The 20,342-nt window shown below is 37.7% G+C and overlaps 1 protein-coding gene across 2 annotated transcripts in view; it reads right to left on the bottom strand.

Moving 5' to 3' along the window:
* EDN3 (endothelin 3) overlaps nucleotides 1-20,342 on the bottom strand; it is a 275,790-nt gene that overhangs the window by 9,370 nt on the left and 246,078 nt on the right. For both annotated transcript variants that reach the window (XM_053705367.1, XM_053705397.1), the window contains one exon: nucleotides 5,764-5,919. In XM_053705367.1, the coding sequence (XP_053561342.1) occupies nucleotides 5,764-5,919 (156 nt within the window). The remainder of the gene's footprint in view (nucleotides 1-5,763; nucleotides 5,920-20,342) is intronic.

Genomic DNA, 20,342 nt, shown 5'->3' with positions numbered 1-20,342 from the left:
GCCTGGAATCCTCAACCTCGATTAATGGATCACGCTGCTCGGACTGGTGGTAGAAGATAGGTAAGCAATGTGGGAAACCCCCCGGCTTTCTAAATTTTACTAGGCCTTTTTTTTTTTTTTGAGGGGAACAAAGCAGGGATTAAACACATACGCAGGATTTGACCTGGCTGGTTAGTTTTGCAAGTGATGATTGTAGAGGCAAAATATAATTTACTGTAAGGGGTTTAAAATAAAATGTCCCCGGATTTCATTTTAAAAATCTGGTCACCTTAAGTTACATATCAATTCTCAGATAGGGTTAAACCAGTTTAGTGCCCAGTTTTTCATACTTTAAAGGGACAGGAAATCCCAAAAATGTTCTTTCATCGTTCAGATAGCGCATACACTTTTAAAAAACTTTCCAATTTACTTCTGTTATTTAAGTTTCTTTGTAACCTTTCTGGTTCGTCCCACATAGCAGCCAATCACAGAAGAATTCTGTATGGAAGCTGCAATGTGTGTGGCTCCCTAGCGGGACTACCTGTAAGGGGGTTAAACACAACTCTGAGTCTGAAACAAAAAATGACCTGCTCTAACAATTAAAGCAAGCAATGCTTGCTTTAGAATGTCACTTTAAAGGGACAGTTAAAGTCAAAATTAAGCATTCATTATTCAGACAGAGCATGCAGTTTTAAACAACATTCCCTTTTAATTTGCTTTGTTCTTTTGGTATCCTTTGTTGAAAAGCATACTAAGGTGCTAGCTGCCGGTTGGCAGATATATGCTTATTGTCGTTGACTCACTCAGCTAGCTCCCAGTAGTGCATCGTTGCTCCTTCAACAAAGGATACCAAGAAAACAAAACAAATTTGATAGAGATAAACTGGAAAGTTGTTTAAAATTGTATACTCATGTCCCTTTAATGTTCACACTGTTACATGTCACAGAACCACTGTCTGTGTCAATAAAGCTTTATCTACAGAGCTGATGCAAATTTAGATTTTTTGTTGTTGTTGTTGTTTTATAAACTGTCCAGGAACTAAATTTGAAGTGACAGTGTGTTTTGTCATCTTGTACAGTAAAGGATCTCTCTGGCTCTGCCTGATTATCCTCTCTTAGGCCTAGATTTGGAGTTCGGCGGTAGCCGTCAAAACCAGCGTTAGAGGCTCCTAACGCTGGTTTTGGCCGCCCGCTGGTATTTGGAGTCAGTGATTAAAGGGTCTAACGCTCACTTTTCAGCCGCGACTTTTCCATATCGCAGATCCCCCTACGCCATTTGCGTAGCCTATCTTTTCAATGGGATCTTTCTAACGCTGGTATTTAGAGTCGTTTCTGAAGTGAGCGTTAGAGCTCTAACGACAAGATTCCAGCCGCCTGAAAATAGCAGGAGTTAAGAGCTTTCTGGCTAACGCCGGTTCATAAAGCTCTTAACTACTGTACCCTAAAGTACACTAACACCCATAAACTACCTATGTACCCCTAAACCGAGCTCCCCCCACATCGCCGCCACTCGATTAAAATTTTTAACCCCTAATCTGCCGACCGCCACCTACGTTATACTTATGTACCCCTAATCTGCTACCCCTAACACCGCCGACCCCTATATTATATTTATTAACCCCTAACCTGCCCCCCACAACATCGCCGCCAGCTACTTAAAATAATTAACCCCTAATCTTCCGACCGCAAAGCGCCGCCACCTACGTTATCCCTATGTACCCCTAATCTGCTACCCCTAACACCGCCGACCCCTATATTATATTTATTAACCCCTAATCTGCCCCCCACAACGTCGCCGACACCTGCCTACACTTATTAACTCCTAATCTGCCGAGCGGACCTGAGCGCTACTATAATAAAGTTATTAACCCCTAATCCGCCTCACTAACCCTATCATAAATAGTATTAACCCCTAATCTGCCCTCCCTAACATCGCCGACACCTAACTTCAATTATTAACCCCTAATCTGCCGACCGGAGCTCACCTCTATTCTAATAAATGGATTAACCCCTAAAGCTAAGTCTAACCCTAACACTAACACCCCCCTAAGTTAAATATCATTTACATCTAACGAAATAAATTAACTCTTATTAAATAAATTATTCCTATTTAAAGCTAAATACTTACCTGTAAAATAAATCCTAATATAGCTACAATATAAATTATAATTATATTATAGCTATTTTAGGATTAATATTTATTTTACAGGCAACTTTGTAATTATTTTAACCAGGTACAATAGCTATTAAATAGTTAAGAACTATTTAATAGCTACCTAGTTAAAATAATAACAAATTTACCTGTAAAATAAATCCTAACCTAAGTTATAATTAAACCTAACACTACCCTATCAATAAAATAATTAAATAAACTACCTACAATTACCTACAATTAACCTAACACTACACTATCAATAAATTAATTAAACACAATTCCTACAAATAAATACAATTAAATAAACTAGCTAAAGTACAAAAAATAAAAAAGAACTAAGTTACAGAAAATAAAAAAATATTTACAAACATAAGAAAAATATTACAACAATTTTAAACTAATTACACCTACTCTAAGCCCCCTAATAAAATAACAAAGCCCCCCAAAATAAAAAATTCCCTACCCTATTCTAAATTAAAAAAGTTACAAGCTCTTTTACCTTACCAGCCCTGAACAGGGCCCTTTGCGGGGCATGCCCCAAGAATTTCAGCTCTTTTGCCTGTAAAAAAAAACATACAATACCCCCCCCCAACATTACAACCCACCACCCACATACCCCTAATCTAACCCAAACCCCCCTTAAATAAACCTAACACTAATCCCCTGAAGATCTTCCTACCTTGTCTTCACCATCCAGGTATCACCGATCCGTCCTGGCTCCAAGATCTTCATCCAACCCAAGCGGGGGTTGGCGATCCATAATCCGGTCCAGAAGAGGCTCCAAAGTCTTCCTCCTATCCGGCAAGAAGAGGACATCCGGACCGGCAAACATCTTCTCCAAGCGGCATCTTCGATCTTCTTCCATCCGGAGCGAAGCGGCAGGATCCTGAAGACCTCCAGCGCGGAACATCCATCCGGACCGACGACTGAACGACGAATGACTGTTCCTTTAAGGGACGTCATCCAAGATGGCGTCCCTCGAATTCCGATTGGCTGATAGGAATCTATCAGCCAATCGGAATTAAGGTAGGAATTTTCTGATTGGCTGATGGAATCAGCCAATCAGAATCTAGTTCAATCCGATTGGCCGATCCAATCAGCCAATCAGATTGAGCTCGCATTCTATTGGCTGATCGGAACAATCGGATTGAACTTGATTCTGATTGGCTGATTCCATCAGCCAATCAGAAAATTCCTACCTTAATTCCGATTGGCTGATAGAATCCTATCAGCCAATCGGAATTCGAGGGACGCCATCTTGAATGACGTCCCTTAAAGGAACAGTCATTCGTCATTCAGTCGTCGGTCCGGATGGATGTTCCGCGCTGGAGGTCTTCAGGATCCTGCCGCTTCGCTCCGGATGGAAGAAGATCGAAGATGCCGCTTGGAGAAGATGTTTGCCGGTCCGGATGTCCTCTTCTTGCCGGATAGGAGGAAGACTTTGGAGCCTCTTCTGGACCGGATTATGGATCGCCAACCCCCGCTTGGGTTGGATGAAGATCTTGGAGCCAGGACGGATCGGTGATACCTGGATGGTGAAGACAAGGTAGGAAGATCTTCAGGGGATTAGTGTTAGGTTTATTTAAGGGGGTTTGGGTTAGATTAGGGGTATGTGGGTGGTGGGTTGTAATGTTGGGGGGGGTATTGTATGTTTTTTTTTACAGGCAAAAGAGCTGAAATTCTTGGGGCATGCCCCGCAAAGGGCCCTGTTCAGGGCTGGTAAGGTAAAAGAGCTTGTAACTTTTTTAATTTAGAATAGGGTAGGGAATTTTTTATTTTGGGGGGCTTTGTTATTTTATTAGGGGGCTTAGAGTAGGTGTAATTAGTTTAAAATTGTTGTAATATTTTTCTTATGTTTGTAAATATTTTTTTATTTTCTGTAACTTAGTTCTTTTTTATTTTTTGTACTTTAGCTAGTTTATTTAATTGTATTTATTTGTAGGAATTGTGTTTAATTAATTTATTGATAGTGTAGTGTTAGGTTAATTGTAGGTAATTGTAGGTAGTTTATTTAATTATTTTATTGATAGGGTAGTGTTAGGTTTAATTATAACTTAGGTTAGGATTTATTTTACAGGTAAATTTGTTATTATTTTAACTAGGTAACTATTAAATAGTTCTAAACTATTTAATAGCTATTGTACCTGGTTAAAATAATTACAAAGTTGCCTGTAAAATAAATATTAATCCTAAAATAGCTATAATATAATTATAATTTATATTGTAGCTATATTAGGATTTATTTTACAGGTAAGTATTTAGCTTTAAATAGGAATAAGTTATTTAATAAGAGTTAATTTATTTTGTTAGATAAATATTATATTTAACTTAGGGGGGTGTTAGTGTTAGGGTTAGACTTAGCTTTAGGGGTTAATCCATTTATTAGAATAGCGGTGAGCTCCGATCGGAAGATTAGGGGTTAATAATTGAAGTTAGGTGTCGGCGATGTTAGGGAGGGCAGATTAGGGGTTAATACTATTTATGATAGGGTTAGTGAGGCGGATTAGGGGTTAATAACTTTATTATAGTAGCGCTCAGGTCCGCTCGGAAGATTAGGGGTTAATAAGTGTAGGCAGGTGTCGGCGACGTTGTGGGGGGCAGGTTAGGGGTTAATAAATATAATATAGGGGTCGGCGGTGTTAGGGGTAGCAGATTAGGGGTACATAGGGATAACGTAGGTTGCGGCGGTTTACGGAGCGGCAGATTAGGGGTTAAAAAAAATATGCAGGGGTCAGCGATAGCGGGGGCGGCAGATTAGGGGTTAATAAGTGTAAGGTTAGGGGTGTTTAGACTCGGGGTACATGTTAGAGTGTTAGGTGCAGACGTAGGAAGTGTTTCCCCATAGGAAACAATGGGGCTGCGTTAGGAGCTGAACGCTGCTTTTTTGCAGGTGTTAGGTTTTTTTTCAGCTCAAACAGCCCCATTGTTTCCTATGGGGGAATCGTGCACGAGCACGTTTTTGAGGCCGGCCGCGTCCGTAAGCAACTCTGGTATCGAGAGTTGCATTTGCGGTAAAAATGCTCTACGCTCCTTTTTTGGAGCCTAACGCAGCATTTGTTTGAACTCTCGATACCAGAGTTAAATTTATGGTGCGGCCAGAAAAAAGCCCGCGGAGCGTTAACAGCCCTTTTACCGCCGAACTCCAAATCTAGGCCTGAGTGACCACAGGCTGTGAATTTGCCAAAAAAACAACCATTTGTAGAACAGAAGTAAAGGACTTTACATAATAAAACTTATTGTTGGGGGGGGGAGGGGGTTGCATAACATGTAAATATACTTCTGCAAAAAATGTCTCAAATTATTTTCAAGTCTTTTGCACATGAAAAAGTATAGCAAAGAAACAAAACAGAAAACAATTAAATCTTCACATCCTGGAATGACATAAAACGAGCAAATGAATATTTTTAAATTCACACAAATCCCCTTTTAATTTAATTGTTACATTCCAAGGTTACATGTTTAGGGAAGACAAAGGACTTGCATGTGCTTTATGAATAAAATCTTTTGTTTCTTAATTAAAAGCAGACACAATAAGTTGTTGGCTTGAATAATATTAAAAAAAGGTTTTACAACGGGATATGTTTAATTACTGTGTCGTTAGGGAGTTGCTGTAGTTTGATTGGTGCTCACCTTTTCCTACGAGCACAGAAACTGACGCACTGCTGGTCTGTGAGATCTATACAGGAGCACCGAGCCTTTCCCTCTGAGCTGCTGTGAGTCTTTTCTATCGACCGCTTCCCTCTGAAACGCCCTCTGTAACTAGAAAGTCCATATGGTACTGTCCTTCTGCAAAGCAAAGAGTTGGGCATCAGAAAGGCAGATACACTAGGCATGATATAACACAGTCTTTAAAAGGACAAAATCCAAAAGAAAATGCAATATCTTAGAATATTCCATTATTGTACTATTGAATGTATACAACAATGTGTTTAACCTATGCAAAGATATTAAAAAAATAAATGATATATATATATATATATATATATATATATATAGAGAGAGAGAGAGAGAGAGAGAGAGAGAGAGAGAGAGAGAGAGAGAGAGAGACCACACTGGCAAACATCTGCATACAAATGAAATGTTTTGTATTTATGAAAAACTATCATTCTGTAGGGAAAATCTGTAGAGTTTTGCAGTCCAGGGACATGGTCCATGAAAAAGCCTCTTAAAGGGACAGTCACCTTAATTTTTTTTTTATGGTTTTAAAAGATAGATAATCCTTTTATTACCCATTCCCCAGTTTTGCACAGAAAAATTGTATTACACTTTTTACCTATGTAATTACCTTGTTTCTAAGCATCTTCTGATGCCCCCCTGATCACATGACTTTATCAGTTGACTTGCATTTAAGCCAATTAGTGCTGTGTTGTTAGAATCCACGGGCGTCAGCACAATATTATCTATATAGCTCACATGAACTAGCTTCCCCTGATGTGAAAAGCAAATACAAAAGCATGTGGTCTTGGGGCTGTCTTCAGGGACTTAGAAACAGACAAAAATTTAGAGGTTTAAAGGTTATAAAGTATGTTAATATAACCTTGTTTTTTGTGCAATGCTGGGGAATGGGTAGTAAAGGCGTTATCTATCTTTTTAAACTATAACAATTTTTGTGTTGACTGTCCCTTTAAGTATTCTTCTGTTATCTTCTTTGCTGTGGCCAGTTAGGGACAGATGTAAATAAGGTATGATGCATGGCCAGTGTTCTAAATTCTGCAGGATACACTACAACCTCCCTGGGGGAAGTAAAAAAATAAATAAATTAGTTTTAGATTTCAGGGAAAGAAAGCAAAACAACTAATGAAAGTGCATTTCAAAGTACCCCCCCCCACACCCATTAAAATATAATTTTATGGGATAATTACATTTTTAACTTCTTGTCCCTTTAAACTGACCACAGGTCCAATATCAAAGCATAGTGGGGTCTACTTTCTAATAATTCTAATTACAATTATTGTATTAATAATATAATCTTTATTTAATGTTGGCAAACTCCTTAGTATTATATAAGTTATTATTATTATTATCGGTTACTTGTAGAGCGCCAACAGATTCCGCAGCGCTATAAGTGGGTTAATAACGTTAATACAAAGAAAACAAAAAAAGAGATATGAGAAAACAGAAGCCATTGTTTTTAACCTATTCACTGTAGGGCGAGTAATACATTTTGGTTGCAGCCTTTATTTGTTAATTACTAAAAGCATTAGGGATTTGTTCTCATACTGAGTCATAAAAAGCCTCAGGAAGACTAAACCTTCCACCTTCTGTAAAGAAGTGCAGTAGTCTTGTTATCCAGCAATCTACGGAAAGATCCTTTGTATTATACATCTCATTTTTACTACAAAAATGAATGTACACATGACTTATCTTGTCAGAAAAATATATGTTCCAACATGTTAGTGATAATATCTTGATTTATGTAGATACAAACTAAGTACCACTGTTTCCTAAACAGACTAAACGAAGATCTTGATAATCTATTCTATTTGCTCATTGTAAAAGAGCTTCAGTAGAAGTGCTCTTGACAGTCTGGTAGCAAAATTGACTTTTTTTCTTGTTAAGTGCCTCTTAATAGTCATATGATGCAATAAATATGCATTAGACAAGAATATGGTTAGTGCTACCAATATAGAAAAAGATGATGACTTCCCTTGTATATTTGGACACAGCAGTAGTAAAACAGAGAACGACACATCCTGAAAGTCAAAGTTATTATGCCCCCCCCCCCAACTCTCCTCCTATGACTTTTCACTTGCTGGATGACTGGTGACATCTCATTCCCTCCCGTGCCCAGCACTGGTGCAATAGGACCACCATATAAGTAATACATGCCTATGGTGTGGCAGCCGGGACAAGCTCTCTACTAAAGTCACAAGCACAATGGTGCCTAATAAGCAGAATACAGGGTCAATTAGAAGTGTTGCAGGGGTCATGTTTATTTTATGTTTAAAACTTGGACAAACTAGGTCAGTCACTGTCTGATTGTTTAAATAAAAAGAGAGAAGCGCTCAACCTGGTAACGAACATTAGCATAATAGCTTGTTCTATGGCTAGTTACCGCCCAAGAAGCAGCCTCTTTTTGCTCAACATGTGCCTTTCACAGAGAAGAACTTTCCTGAAGCATATCAGTCTGATCCTGACTTCACAGTACAGTCCAGCCCCGAAATACCAGGCAATCCCTCTCTGAACGTGAGAAACAGCAAAACCCCAGACGTACGTTTCGGCCTATTGTGGGCCTCGTCAGTGAAGTACAGCCATATCCCTCTAGGCACACTGAGCAACAGGTCCACGTCTGGATTCCCGCATCACACTTAGGGAGACTTCCCTAAGTGTCATAATTTGAGAAGCACTCAACCTGGGAACCTGTCTGATTGTTACTTACTGCCAAAGGGTTAATTACTGGTCTTTGTGTTAACTACAGTCAGTGGTGTTAAATCAATTCCCTCAGTGTTACTGCCACTTGAACACTGATCTGTGTGTTAGGGACACACAGCAGGCTAATCACTGAGCTATGTGTTGCTGATAACCAAGGGCGTTAAATCACTTTACTGTATGTTACTAGCTGCCACTGCTTTGTTCATTACTGGTAACTAACAGTTTCAAGACTAGTTATTTGCACACTTATCTGTATTTAAGACCTCAGAAAAGGAAATAATTATCTTCTTTTCTTATATTAAACTATTCTGTATTAAACTATTTTGTATTGCTATTTTTAAAGAGTCTCTAAAGCATTAAACATTTCTGAAAAATACTTCATCTTTTTCTGCAAACTATGCAAACTAATATGTAGCCAACATTGAGCACAACGCTACTTTTAATTTTTTATTACTTTTCAAAAAATACTATGTCCCTGAGCTGTCATACAGACAATTGGCTCTGCTCTGCCTCTTTTCGTTTTTTAAAACAATTATTAAAAATCGAGGCGGAACAGTGAGAAGCAAATGACTGGTTTACAACCACTTTATCTTCGCTCAGTTAGTATAATCAACCTGAACTTTTTATCTACTATGAAACCAAGGTCATCAAGGTCAAGTCTTTATTAAATAAAATATGTAATTTGTCTTCAGACGCAATAAAAATGTTTGTCTTTACGACCTACTATAAAAAGTTTAATATTTCTTACAAGAAAATGTTTTTTTAAGATTTAAAAACTTTGGTTCTAGCAAACTATATAAACATAAGCATAAACTATCCAAGTACAATATATCTTTACATGAATCAATTTAGTTAACAAATTGTCATTTTAACTGCCTTTATTAGAAATAGAATCTCTCCGAGGTGGAAGGTTTGATAATAAACGTATTTAAAGCATTACAGCACCTCTCGGGTCGCTTATTGTCCTTCCTTGGTGTCATTAGTCTGTCTTATTTTTCATGCCAATTTAGATTCCTACAGGCTACGCTAGCTCTGCAGGACTCCGTTACAGAGAATACCATTAATTAGAACCATGTCTGACATATTATAAAACTTGCTTTGCCTTTTCTGCCAAGTGAGCTATACATAGTTTGAAATTATTCACATCTAGCCAGATGTTAGTAAATTAAAACATACCTCTTTAAAAGTCTTTATATGCATATTATATATATATACAATACACATTTATTCTTTTTATCTCCATTGGGAGGTTTTTGTATGTGACTGATTTTTTGAACTATAATATCCTCTGTGTGTTATTCACCATTTAGTTTGTTAGATTATATGGCATAATAACGAACTGGTGTTTCTACACAAACTTTTAATTTAATATTTTTGATGTGGCATTTGGAAGAACTTATATAAACCCTTGACTGTGACCATGCTATAAACTGAAGCTTCACCATTCACTGGGTTCATACATCAAAATTGTATCTAAGTGTATCTACATGCCTCTTATGTTTGAGGACTTCTAATGTGAGTTGCCATTTGTCTGTTTTTAATTACTTTAATTTTTATTAAACGGTTTTACGCTATGTCCCTGCACTTTATTTCTTTTGCATAATCCTGCGGGAGTGTGAAGGGAACAGACTACCAGCCTCCATCAGGACTGAAAGTCCATACTCTAAGAGGGGAAAGGCACATACTCTGAGAGGAGAAGGGTACTACCGTTTGGACTGACCACTACTGCCACACCAGGACCAAGGAAGTTTCACACTTACAAGAGGCGGCAACTTACCTCATATGATTGAGGTTTGTTCTAGTAAGTGTAATACCTACCAGATGTTCCTGCTTATTTCTCATTTGATATCTAGTCTCCATTAGAGACAACCAAATTAACTTTTTCACTTTATGGTTTTTGAATTATTTATTATTACTGTCAATACTACCACTCTTAATACCAGTGATATCACATTGTGATTCCATACCATGACAGAGTGTCCTCATGTAATCGTGTACACTGTTATTTATCTTTATTCACTTACAAATATCGTATTACCACCACTAGTGAGAATATGGATTAACTCCTAGAATAAGTGCTGTTTCTCTCGATTTCCTTTTGCCATATATATATACATATATATATATATATATATATATATACTGTATATATATATATATATATATATATATACACATACATACACACACATACACACACGCATTTAATTAATGTACTTATTCAAAGGCAATAACAAGAGCATTTGCAGGAGAAGTAGTAGAGCCACTAGCAGGACCAATAGAAATAATGACCCAGATTAAAAGTTGTGCAGTATATAGCCGTAGTGTAAACACCACACAAATGGGGCCATACCACTATTTCTATACCGCTGGTATTACAAGTCACCCTAAAACTTTATTTTGTTGTGCGGTAAGCCGCATGCTGCACAATAACAAATTTCTGACTTGGCGTGCTCGTCCACGTTTTCCCCCATAGAGATCATTGGAGAAAAAATGTAGGAAAAAAAACGCTACCGCATTTTATCATTCCCCATTGTAGTCTATGTAGAACCCCCCCCCCCCCTAACAGAAACCTCTTGTCTAATAACCCCTAAACCGCCGTCCCCCCAGATCGCCAACACTAAATAAAGCTATTAACCCCTAAACCGCCATCCTCAACATCGCCAACACTAAATAAACTTATTAACCTCTAAACCGCCGTCCCCCCACATCGCCAACACTAAATAAATACATTAACCCCTAAACTGCCGCCCCCCACATCGCCTTAACTAAATAAACCTAAAAAAACCCTAAACCGCTGGCCCCCCACATTGCGACTCCCTAAATAAACCTATTAACTCCTAAACAGCCACCTCCCCACATTGCGACAAACTAAATTAAACTATTAACCCCTAAACCTAACACCCCCTAACTTTTAATTAAAGTTACAATATAACTACCTTAAAATAAATAAAAACTTACCTGTGAAATAAAATAAACCTAAGCTTAAACTATAACAAAACCTAACATTACTATTTTAAAAAAATAAAATATACCAAAAATAAAAAACCTAAATTACAAAAATTTAAAACCCCTAACACTACAAAAAAAAATAAAACCTAACATTACAAAAATAACAAAAGCCACCCCAAAATAAAAACACCCCGTAATCTCACAATAAACTACCAATAGCCCTTAAAAGGGCATTATCCTTAAGAAATCAGCTCTTTTACACAATAAAATACACAGTCCCCCCTAACAGTACAACACCCAACCCCCGAATTGGCGGCAACGCGGTCATCCGATGTTAAGGGTCCTCTTCATGCGATCATCTGCTGCACACAAAAGATTTAAGGCAAGGTACCCCTTTTATATTGGGCTACCTTGCATTCCTATTGGCTGAAAATTTCAAATCAGCCAATATAATGAGAGCTGATTTAAATATAGAAGGGGTACCTTGCATTGAATCTTCAGTGTGCGGCAGACGATTGCATGAAGAGGACCCTCCACGTCGGTTGACCGTGCTACCGCCGATCTGCCTCTTCTTAGCGCAACCAGGATGAACACTGAAGGTGGTCCCGTGCTGGATGAAGATGGAACCGCCAAGAAGAAGACCTTAGCTGTCGGACTTCATGAATGGTGAGTACCGATTTTCTTGTTAGTGTTAATTTTTTGTTCCCTCAGATTAGGGGTTAATACTTTAATTTAGGTAGTCGCGATGTGGGTGGGTGGCGGTTTAGGGGTTTATAGGTTCATTTTAGTATTTGCGGTGCTGGGGGGGGTGGTTTAGGGGTTAATTGGTAGTATAGGGGTGTTAGTGTACTTTGTAACAGATTATTTATGAGTTTTGTGAAGTATTGGTGTGTTCAGAAGATAATTCATATAAATTGGAATAGCACATAAAGAGTTTGTGATTGAATACATATTAGTTGATTACTGCTTTTTAATATATGATAAAATAAAACCAGATGATTATAGTTCACTTTTGTACTTTACTGCATGTACATGTAATTGTATAAATGTATATACAGGAGTAAATGAAGATCACTGTAGTGTGTGTGCGTATGTGCATGTGCGCGCGCGTGTGATTGCATGTGTGGGTATTTGTGTGTACGTATGTGTATGTGTGTGTGGGTGTGTATGTGTGTGTGTATATAGGTGTGTGCATATGTGTATATGTGTGTGCGTGTGTATGTATGTGTGTATGTGCATATGTGTGTATGTGTATGTGTTTTTGTGTATACACATTACCATATCAGTTTTCTTACAAGTCTTGATAAAGGCTCAGGAGAGCGCTGAAACGCGTAGACAGACTATTGAGTGTGGATTTTTAAAGCCGCATAAGAACCAAGCAAGCCAGGATTACAAGGAGACACACTCCCCCCACGATCCGGTTACCTGATTGGCCTCCAACGGAACACGTGGAACATACGACGTCAGGGAGAGGAAGCAAGCCGCCGGGAACTTCAAACGGAGAGACGCTGGTCCTCCATTAAGGTATAACAGTAGCGAGCTGCTTCCCAAGACCCCTACACAACGAGGTAAGACACGATCAGAAGTCCGGTTAGGGGGAGTGCAACACTAGCATATCATTGCTCAATTTGGAGACACGAAAGAAATCCAAAGAACTCAGTTGTGGCCACAACTTTTTTATACACCTCTTTGCAACATTGCATTCATAATCCATAAGTTCAATTCGAAACACACAGGGAGTGTACTCCGGAGTTTTTGATACTACTTCAAAAGCCTTACCTAAGTAGCCTTTTTTAGAACAACATGTTTTTATATGTATGCATATGCAATTAATTAGTGGTTAATGATACCATTTTGATTTTATTTTGTGCAACATTTTATCTGTGCAACATTGTATTTATTATGTGAATTGTCATATAAATATTATTTGAGTATACATAAGTTTAGCGTCATCCCTATATATTATGAAGGAGTGTAAATATATTTTTTTCTGATACAAGAATCCATAGGTACACCACGGTACCAGGTTGTTAAAGGTATATAACGACAGCACAAATATATATAGCACTGGTGTTAAGGTACAAACAGTACCAAGTTGTCAAAGGTATATAACTAGCACAATACATATAGCACTGGGATACCACTATGATACACTAAGGAGTTTTTAGAACATTTTTTCAGATACAGGAAATTTGAAGGTACAATTTAGTACCAGGTTCTTAAAGGTATACACACAGAACAAAATACAACTCACTATCACGAAGACACATGACAGGTTGATAAAACACAGGAGTATTTTGTGAATAATACACACAATTAATTAGATAATATATACAATTATCACTAACATCTAGTCCTACTCACAGCTAATACTACTAGCGCTCCCCACCCCCACCACATACATTGTATAAATGTATATACAGGAGTAAATGAAGATCACTGTAGTGTGTGTGTGTATGTGCATGTGCGCGCGCGTGTGATTGCATGTGTGGGTATTTGTGTGTACGTATGTGTATGTGTGTGTGTGTGTATGTGTATATAGGTGTGTGTATATGTGTATATGTGCGCGTGTGTATGTGCATATGTGTGTGTGGGTGTGTATGTGGGTGTGTATGTGTGTGTGTATATAGGTGTGTGTATATGTGTGCGCGTGTGTATGTTTGTGTGTATGTGCATATGTGTGTATGTGTGTGTGTATATAGGTGTGTGTATATGTGTATATGTGTGCGCGTGTGTATGTGCATATGTGTGTATGTGTATGTGTTTTTGTGTATACACATTACCATATCAGTTTTCTTATTTTTTTACAATTTCTAATCCTACATAGAACAGGTTCCCCACCATTTAGAAACCAGGAATTGGAGCCACAAAACAGATCTATTGTGTTTTTTCTAATTCCCCACTGTTCTAGTGGGCTACTCCTACTGATTGCTTTTCTGCCCTCGCTATAAGAATTGAACATGTTTTGATTTGTGCACTAATTAAGCTTTTGACCACTCATCTTATTAAATAATTGCTAATTTGAAGTATGCTTATCTATAAATCCAATTTTATTTGACAGAACTTACAGATTTTATTCATCTTCTGTTAAAAACAAATAAATCAATCAGTATTTGGGAAACGCATTCACCCTTGTTCATGTACTGTTTTTAGCTGTAGTTTTATTAACTCAGTCAACTTCAAGTTCTAACTAAATAATCTTGAAAGGAAGATGATATCCAAAGCGAAGTTAAAAACAAAGTCCTTTATTGAATTCCACTTATGGTAAAAACAAACATGGAAGTACCATAAGCACATAAAAGTTTAAACACACGAGAGCATCAGGCTGACATTTTTCGTCCTTCTGCCGTAATCGTAGCTAACTAAATAATAATCAACTTGCTCAGAACAGGACTGCCACAACTGGCTTACAAAATATCCCACATGAAAGCTTTAATATCGAATGAAGAACAGTTTTAAAAGATTTACTGGTTTTAATAAGAAATGCTCATATGTTTAAGTAATGTAAACTAAAACCAGCATTGAATTCATGGCAGATTTTAAGACTAACACATGCTGAAGGTATATTTTATGATACTACCCCCAACCATTATCAATACTGTGAAAATTGTTCTCCACACAATTACAGAAAACTAGTTCTAAATAGAGTGTGACCAGCTGTATTATTCATATATTTAAAGAGCAATTTATTATTTACTCTATAGCCTATGCCCATACTGAGTTACAGTACATTGATGAAGAGAAGAAATTCTAATGCATAAAACTAATGCTATAACTGGAAAAGTATACATTATAATGAGTTGTCTAATTTCTTTTCAAATTTACAAGCCACATATAATATGGAGGTCCAAGTCACTTTTTTGGATTCAGTCTAGTCTGTTTTGTAAATAGATATAGGTAAAATAATTAAAAAATATAGGAACCAGAAGTAACATTCTGAAAACTGTGGCTACTTGGATTTGTGAATCCTTGGAAAGTTTTGACAAATTTAATCCAAATTTATGAGCCATCATTCATACTAAGGAGCCACCCACACACTCTTCAAGAAGCAGATAATGGTGTTTGTATAAAGCTGTTTGCATGACAATCATAAATGATAGAAACCAGAAGAACAATTCTAGTAGCCATGACTATCTTTCATCCCTGGCTTGTCAAGCCCTGTAATTAGGAAAATGTGTTTCTGGATCTGTGATACTTTGGTAAATAATTGGTCATTTAAAGTCAATTTAAATATATATTTTTGACAAAGTTTTGTCAATTTGCTGAGAAATTCAAGATGAGAAAATAAATAAATATACTGGACAACAGTAGCATGACTCACAAAAAATAAAAACATGTTTTCCTCAGTACATAAACATTCATTTTGCACAAAACAAAAATAATCTAATACATTTTTTTACATGCAACAAAAAAAACTTTTGTATCCCTTTAAACACAAATGTTTTTTTAAAACGTTTCGTAAATTCAAAAAGACACTTTTCAAAAATGTAATGAACTAAAAAAGTCTTTCATACTCTACCACAGCTGTGTAAAGGATGTCTCTAGCCTAAGTAAAGCTACTTTTTTCTTCACAAACATTTTAAGGTAAGTACCTGTCTTCCTAGATCTTTAAATGTGGACGTGCATTGTCTGGTAGTTTCATTGTAAATTGTATTTTTTCTTGCAGAAAATTTCAGTCTCCCCTGTTACTGAGGAAGAAGTTTCGGCACTTATACTGCGCTCTCACTTCACTACCTGTCCCCTTGACCCTATCCCCTCATAGCTACTCCCCTCCCTCTCTGCTACCCTTACCTCTATACTAACAAACATTTTCAACCTCTCCCTCTGCACCGGTATATTTCCCTCATCTCTGAAACATGCACTAGTGACACCTATCCTCAAAAAACCTTCCCTTGATCCTACCTCCTCATCCAATTACCACCCTATTTCCCTCCTCCCTCTTGCCTCAAAGTTTCTTGAAAAACTAGTATATGCATGCCTATCCCATTTCCTTACATCAAACTCCCTCCTTGACCCACTGCAATCTGGATATCATCCCCATCACTCCACAGAGACAGCAATTGTTAAGGTTACCAACGACCTACTTACAGCAAAGTCAAAAGGCCACTTTTCTCTGCTTATCCTCTTTCATTTGTCTGCAGCCTTTATCACTGTTGACCACCCTCTTTTGCTCCAAACCCTCCAATCTTTGGCATCTGTGACACAGCCCTCTCGTGGCTCTCTTCCTACCTGTCAAATTGTACCTTCAGTGTAGCCTTCTCTGGGGCCTCCTCTGCCCCGTCACCACTTTCTGTCAGAGTAACGCAAGGCTCTTTCCTCGGTCCCCTTCTCTTCTCAATCTAGACGTCATCACTAGGTTCCCTAATAAAGTCCCACAGTTTCCAATATCATTTGTATGCTGAAGATACCCAAATCTACTTCTCTGCACCAGACCTATACTTTCCTTGCTATCCCGTGTCACTGTCTTTCTCACATCTCTTCCTGGATGTCCTCTCACTACCTCAAGCTAAATATCTCAAAAACGGAGCTCCTTATTTTCCCCCCTTCTTCCAAAATCTCCATCCCCAATCTCTCTATAACTGTCGACAACTCCATCATTACCCCTACCCTGCATGCCCGATGTCTTGGGGTCACATTTAACTCAGATATTTCTTTCACTCCTCCCATTCAGTCATTGGCTAAAGCCTGCCGCTTCCACCTTAAAGACATCTCTAAAATTAGACACTTCCTTACACAAGACACAACTAAGATTTTAATACACTCTCTCATCCACCTCAATTACTGCAATTCTGTCCTCTCTGGTCTCCCTACCTGCCACCTAGGTCCTTTACAATCCACAATGAATGCCTCTGCCAGGCTCATCTTCCTTACACCTCGCTCTTCATCTGCTGCACCTCTCTGCCAATCCCTTCACTGGCTTCCTCTTGCCTCTAGGATCAAACACAAAATTCTCACTCTGACATACAAAGCCCTCAACTGCACTTCTCCCCCCTATATCTCAGACTTTGTCTCCAGATATTCTCCCTCCCGTCCCCTTCACTCTGATCATGACCTCCTACTCTCCTCCTCTCTTGTAACCTCATCACGCTCCCGTTTACAGGACTTCTCCAGACTGGCTCCCATCTTGTGGAACTCTCTGCCTCTCTCCACAAGACTCTCCCCTAGTTTTGAAAGCTTCAAGCGCTCCCTAAAGACTCTACTGTTTAGGAATGCATACAACCTACACTAACCTTTCTTTATACCAGTTACTCTCCTCCATTACTATCCCTTGAACCCCCTTAGCATGTAAGCCTAAGAGTCCAGCTGTTTGTAGATCACCTTCTTAAGCGTTGACTACAACAGTGCAACTCTTGGCAGGGTCCTCTACCCATTTGATCCATATCATTGTTTTGTTGTACTCCGCATTTGTTTATAGCTCTGCGGAATCTGTTAGCGCTCTACAAATAACCGATAATAATTATAATAAAATCAAATGAAATATACAAGATAATCATAACTTCCAAAGAACTGTTAAAAACATCAGATATAGATATATTGAAAATGCTGTACTCTGTAATCTGAATTTTTGTGATTTGTGGCTTATCATTTCTCTTCAAGAGCAAACCCATATTTATTTAAACATAAAATACAGACCAGAGTGATGTTTCTTATAGTATTAAGTAGTGAGCATGTAGCTTTAATTCTCACAAAACTGCTAAGTCAAGCCCTTAATCACCACATGTTTAATACAAAGCTTGCTTTCCGTTAGGGCCTATTGCAGGATACCAATTTTTACCTTTTATACTAAAAGGGCGCAAGAAACAAGGCTAATATTTGTCTAAATATTCAGTGTGGGAGAAGACTACAAGAGACATGTTGCTGCCGGCTGAAAGAGAAGATGTAGAGAAATAAATGCACAAAAAGAAAATGCTTTATTGTGTTTCAGCATTTTATTATTGCGCTATTATTTGCATATAACTATATGTTTAACTCCTTTGCTCAGCTCCAAAACAGTGATCCACTACTAGGAGCTAGCGAAATACATCTACTGAGTCAATGACAAGAGGCATCTTATTGTAGCCACCAATCACAGCTGGCTTCATGTAAGTGTGTTGCTGCTACAAAGTAAATTTGAATCTGCAAAGTAAATTTGATAAAATAAAAATAAAATAAAAATCATGCTCTGTCATGAACCATACAAGTTTAATTTAGATTTTTTTTAAATAAGTGGGTTTTCTACTTTGGTGATATCATTTTTGGGAGATGTTTAGTGTTCAGGGGAGGCCTTTAGGGTAGTTGCGTTTTGGGGTTTTTATAATGGGGGTTAGTAAGTCATGTTTAAAGGGCCACTAAACCCAAAATCTTTCTTTCATGATTCAGATAGAACATACAAATTTTCAACATATTAATTTACTTCTATTATTTATTTTGCTTCATTTTTTAGATATCCTTATTAGAAGAAAAAGCAATGCACATGGGTGAGCCAATCACATGAGGCTTCTATGTGCAGCAACCAATCAGCAGCTACTGAGCCTATCTAGATATGCTTTTCAGCAAAGAATATCAAGAGAATAAAACAAATTAGATAATAGAAGTAAGTTAGAAAGATGTTTAAAATTGCATTCTCTTTCTAAATCATGAAAGAAAAAATGTGGGTTTCATGTCCCTTTAAGGTTTAATAATGAAGAATTGGCAGTTTGTGGTTAGGGAATAGCTGTTCTTTGGAAACCGAGTGAAACTTAGGGCTAGTTATGATGGGCTTAGATGACAACTATGATTTATTGCAGTGGGAAATAACTTAATATTGAGGATCATTTACCTATGGACATCTGCATTAAGGAACAGTAAAGTCAAAATTAGACATTCATGATTTAGATAGAGAATAAAATTTTAAACAAGTTTCCAATTTACTTCTATTATTTAATTTGCTTCCTTCTCTGGTTATCCTTTGCGAAAAGGTTTATCTAGGAAAGCTCAGAAGCAGCAAAAAACTAGGTTCTAGCTGCTGATTGGTGGCTCCATATTTATACCGATTGTCATTGGCTCACCCCTGTGTTCATTCAGAAACCAGTAGTGCATTGCTGCTCATTCAACAAATGATACCAAGAGAATTAAGCAAATTCGAATAGAAGTAAACTGGAAAGTTGTTTCCTGTCCCTTTAAGGCTGCCTTGCGGTTGGTATAAGGACTTTATACCATGGTAAGGAAATCAAACGGAAAAAGGGGCATAGTGACCATTTACACATGGTAGTCAAGTACATAGGACACTCTTGCTACTGTGGAATATAACTCCCACTGAAAGCAATAGCTGTCCAAATAAAAATGTCCGGGGGAGAACACTGATTTGCTTTCCCGGGTATGGGTGAAACTTCAGGAGGTAAATGCACCTTTTCCCTCGGCCTCTTTCAGTATGAATCGATTATATGGTGATACCGTCACTTTAACAAGTGTTGTTGTTCACCCATACCCGGGAAAGCAGAAGGGAAAAAGGCAAGCTTGCTGTTTGAAGTTTCTCCTACATCCTAAGGGGCCAAGCCTAATCCACCGAGAAGGATTCCCTGATGTGCTGATTCCTTACCTCATACGATTGAGGTTTTTTCTTGTAAGTTGGCATTCCACACATACCCCAAGTCTGGGATTTTCTTACTTTCCATATATATTATATAAGTGGTCAAGCATCTGGGACATTTAGGAATTAACATTCCTCTCATTCTATGGTGTTTTATTTGCTGTGTAATCAATTTTTTTTTTTTCCTTTTTTTTTTTTTTTTTTCTTATTTCCTCACACATAGTGATCGTGTAAACTATATTTCTTTACAACCAGCGCTACTTCATCTCTTATAACGTGCTCTTGTCTTTTCCATATATATATATATATATATATATATATATATGTTTAAAAGTAG

This window comes from Bombina bombina, chromosome 1 (genome assembly GCF_027579735.1).
Source record: "Bombina bombina isolate aBomBom1 chromosome 1, aBomBom1.pri, whole genome shotgun sequence".
Classification (NCBI taxonomy): domain Eukaryota; kingdom Metazoa; phylum Chordata; class Amphibia; order Anura; family Bombinatoridae; genus Bombina; species Bombina bombina.
Note: the sequence above shows the minus strand (reverse complement) of the source record. Positions and strands in the feature narration are given on the sequence as shown.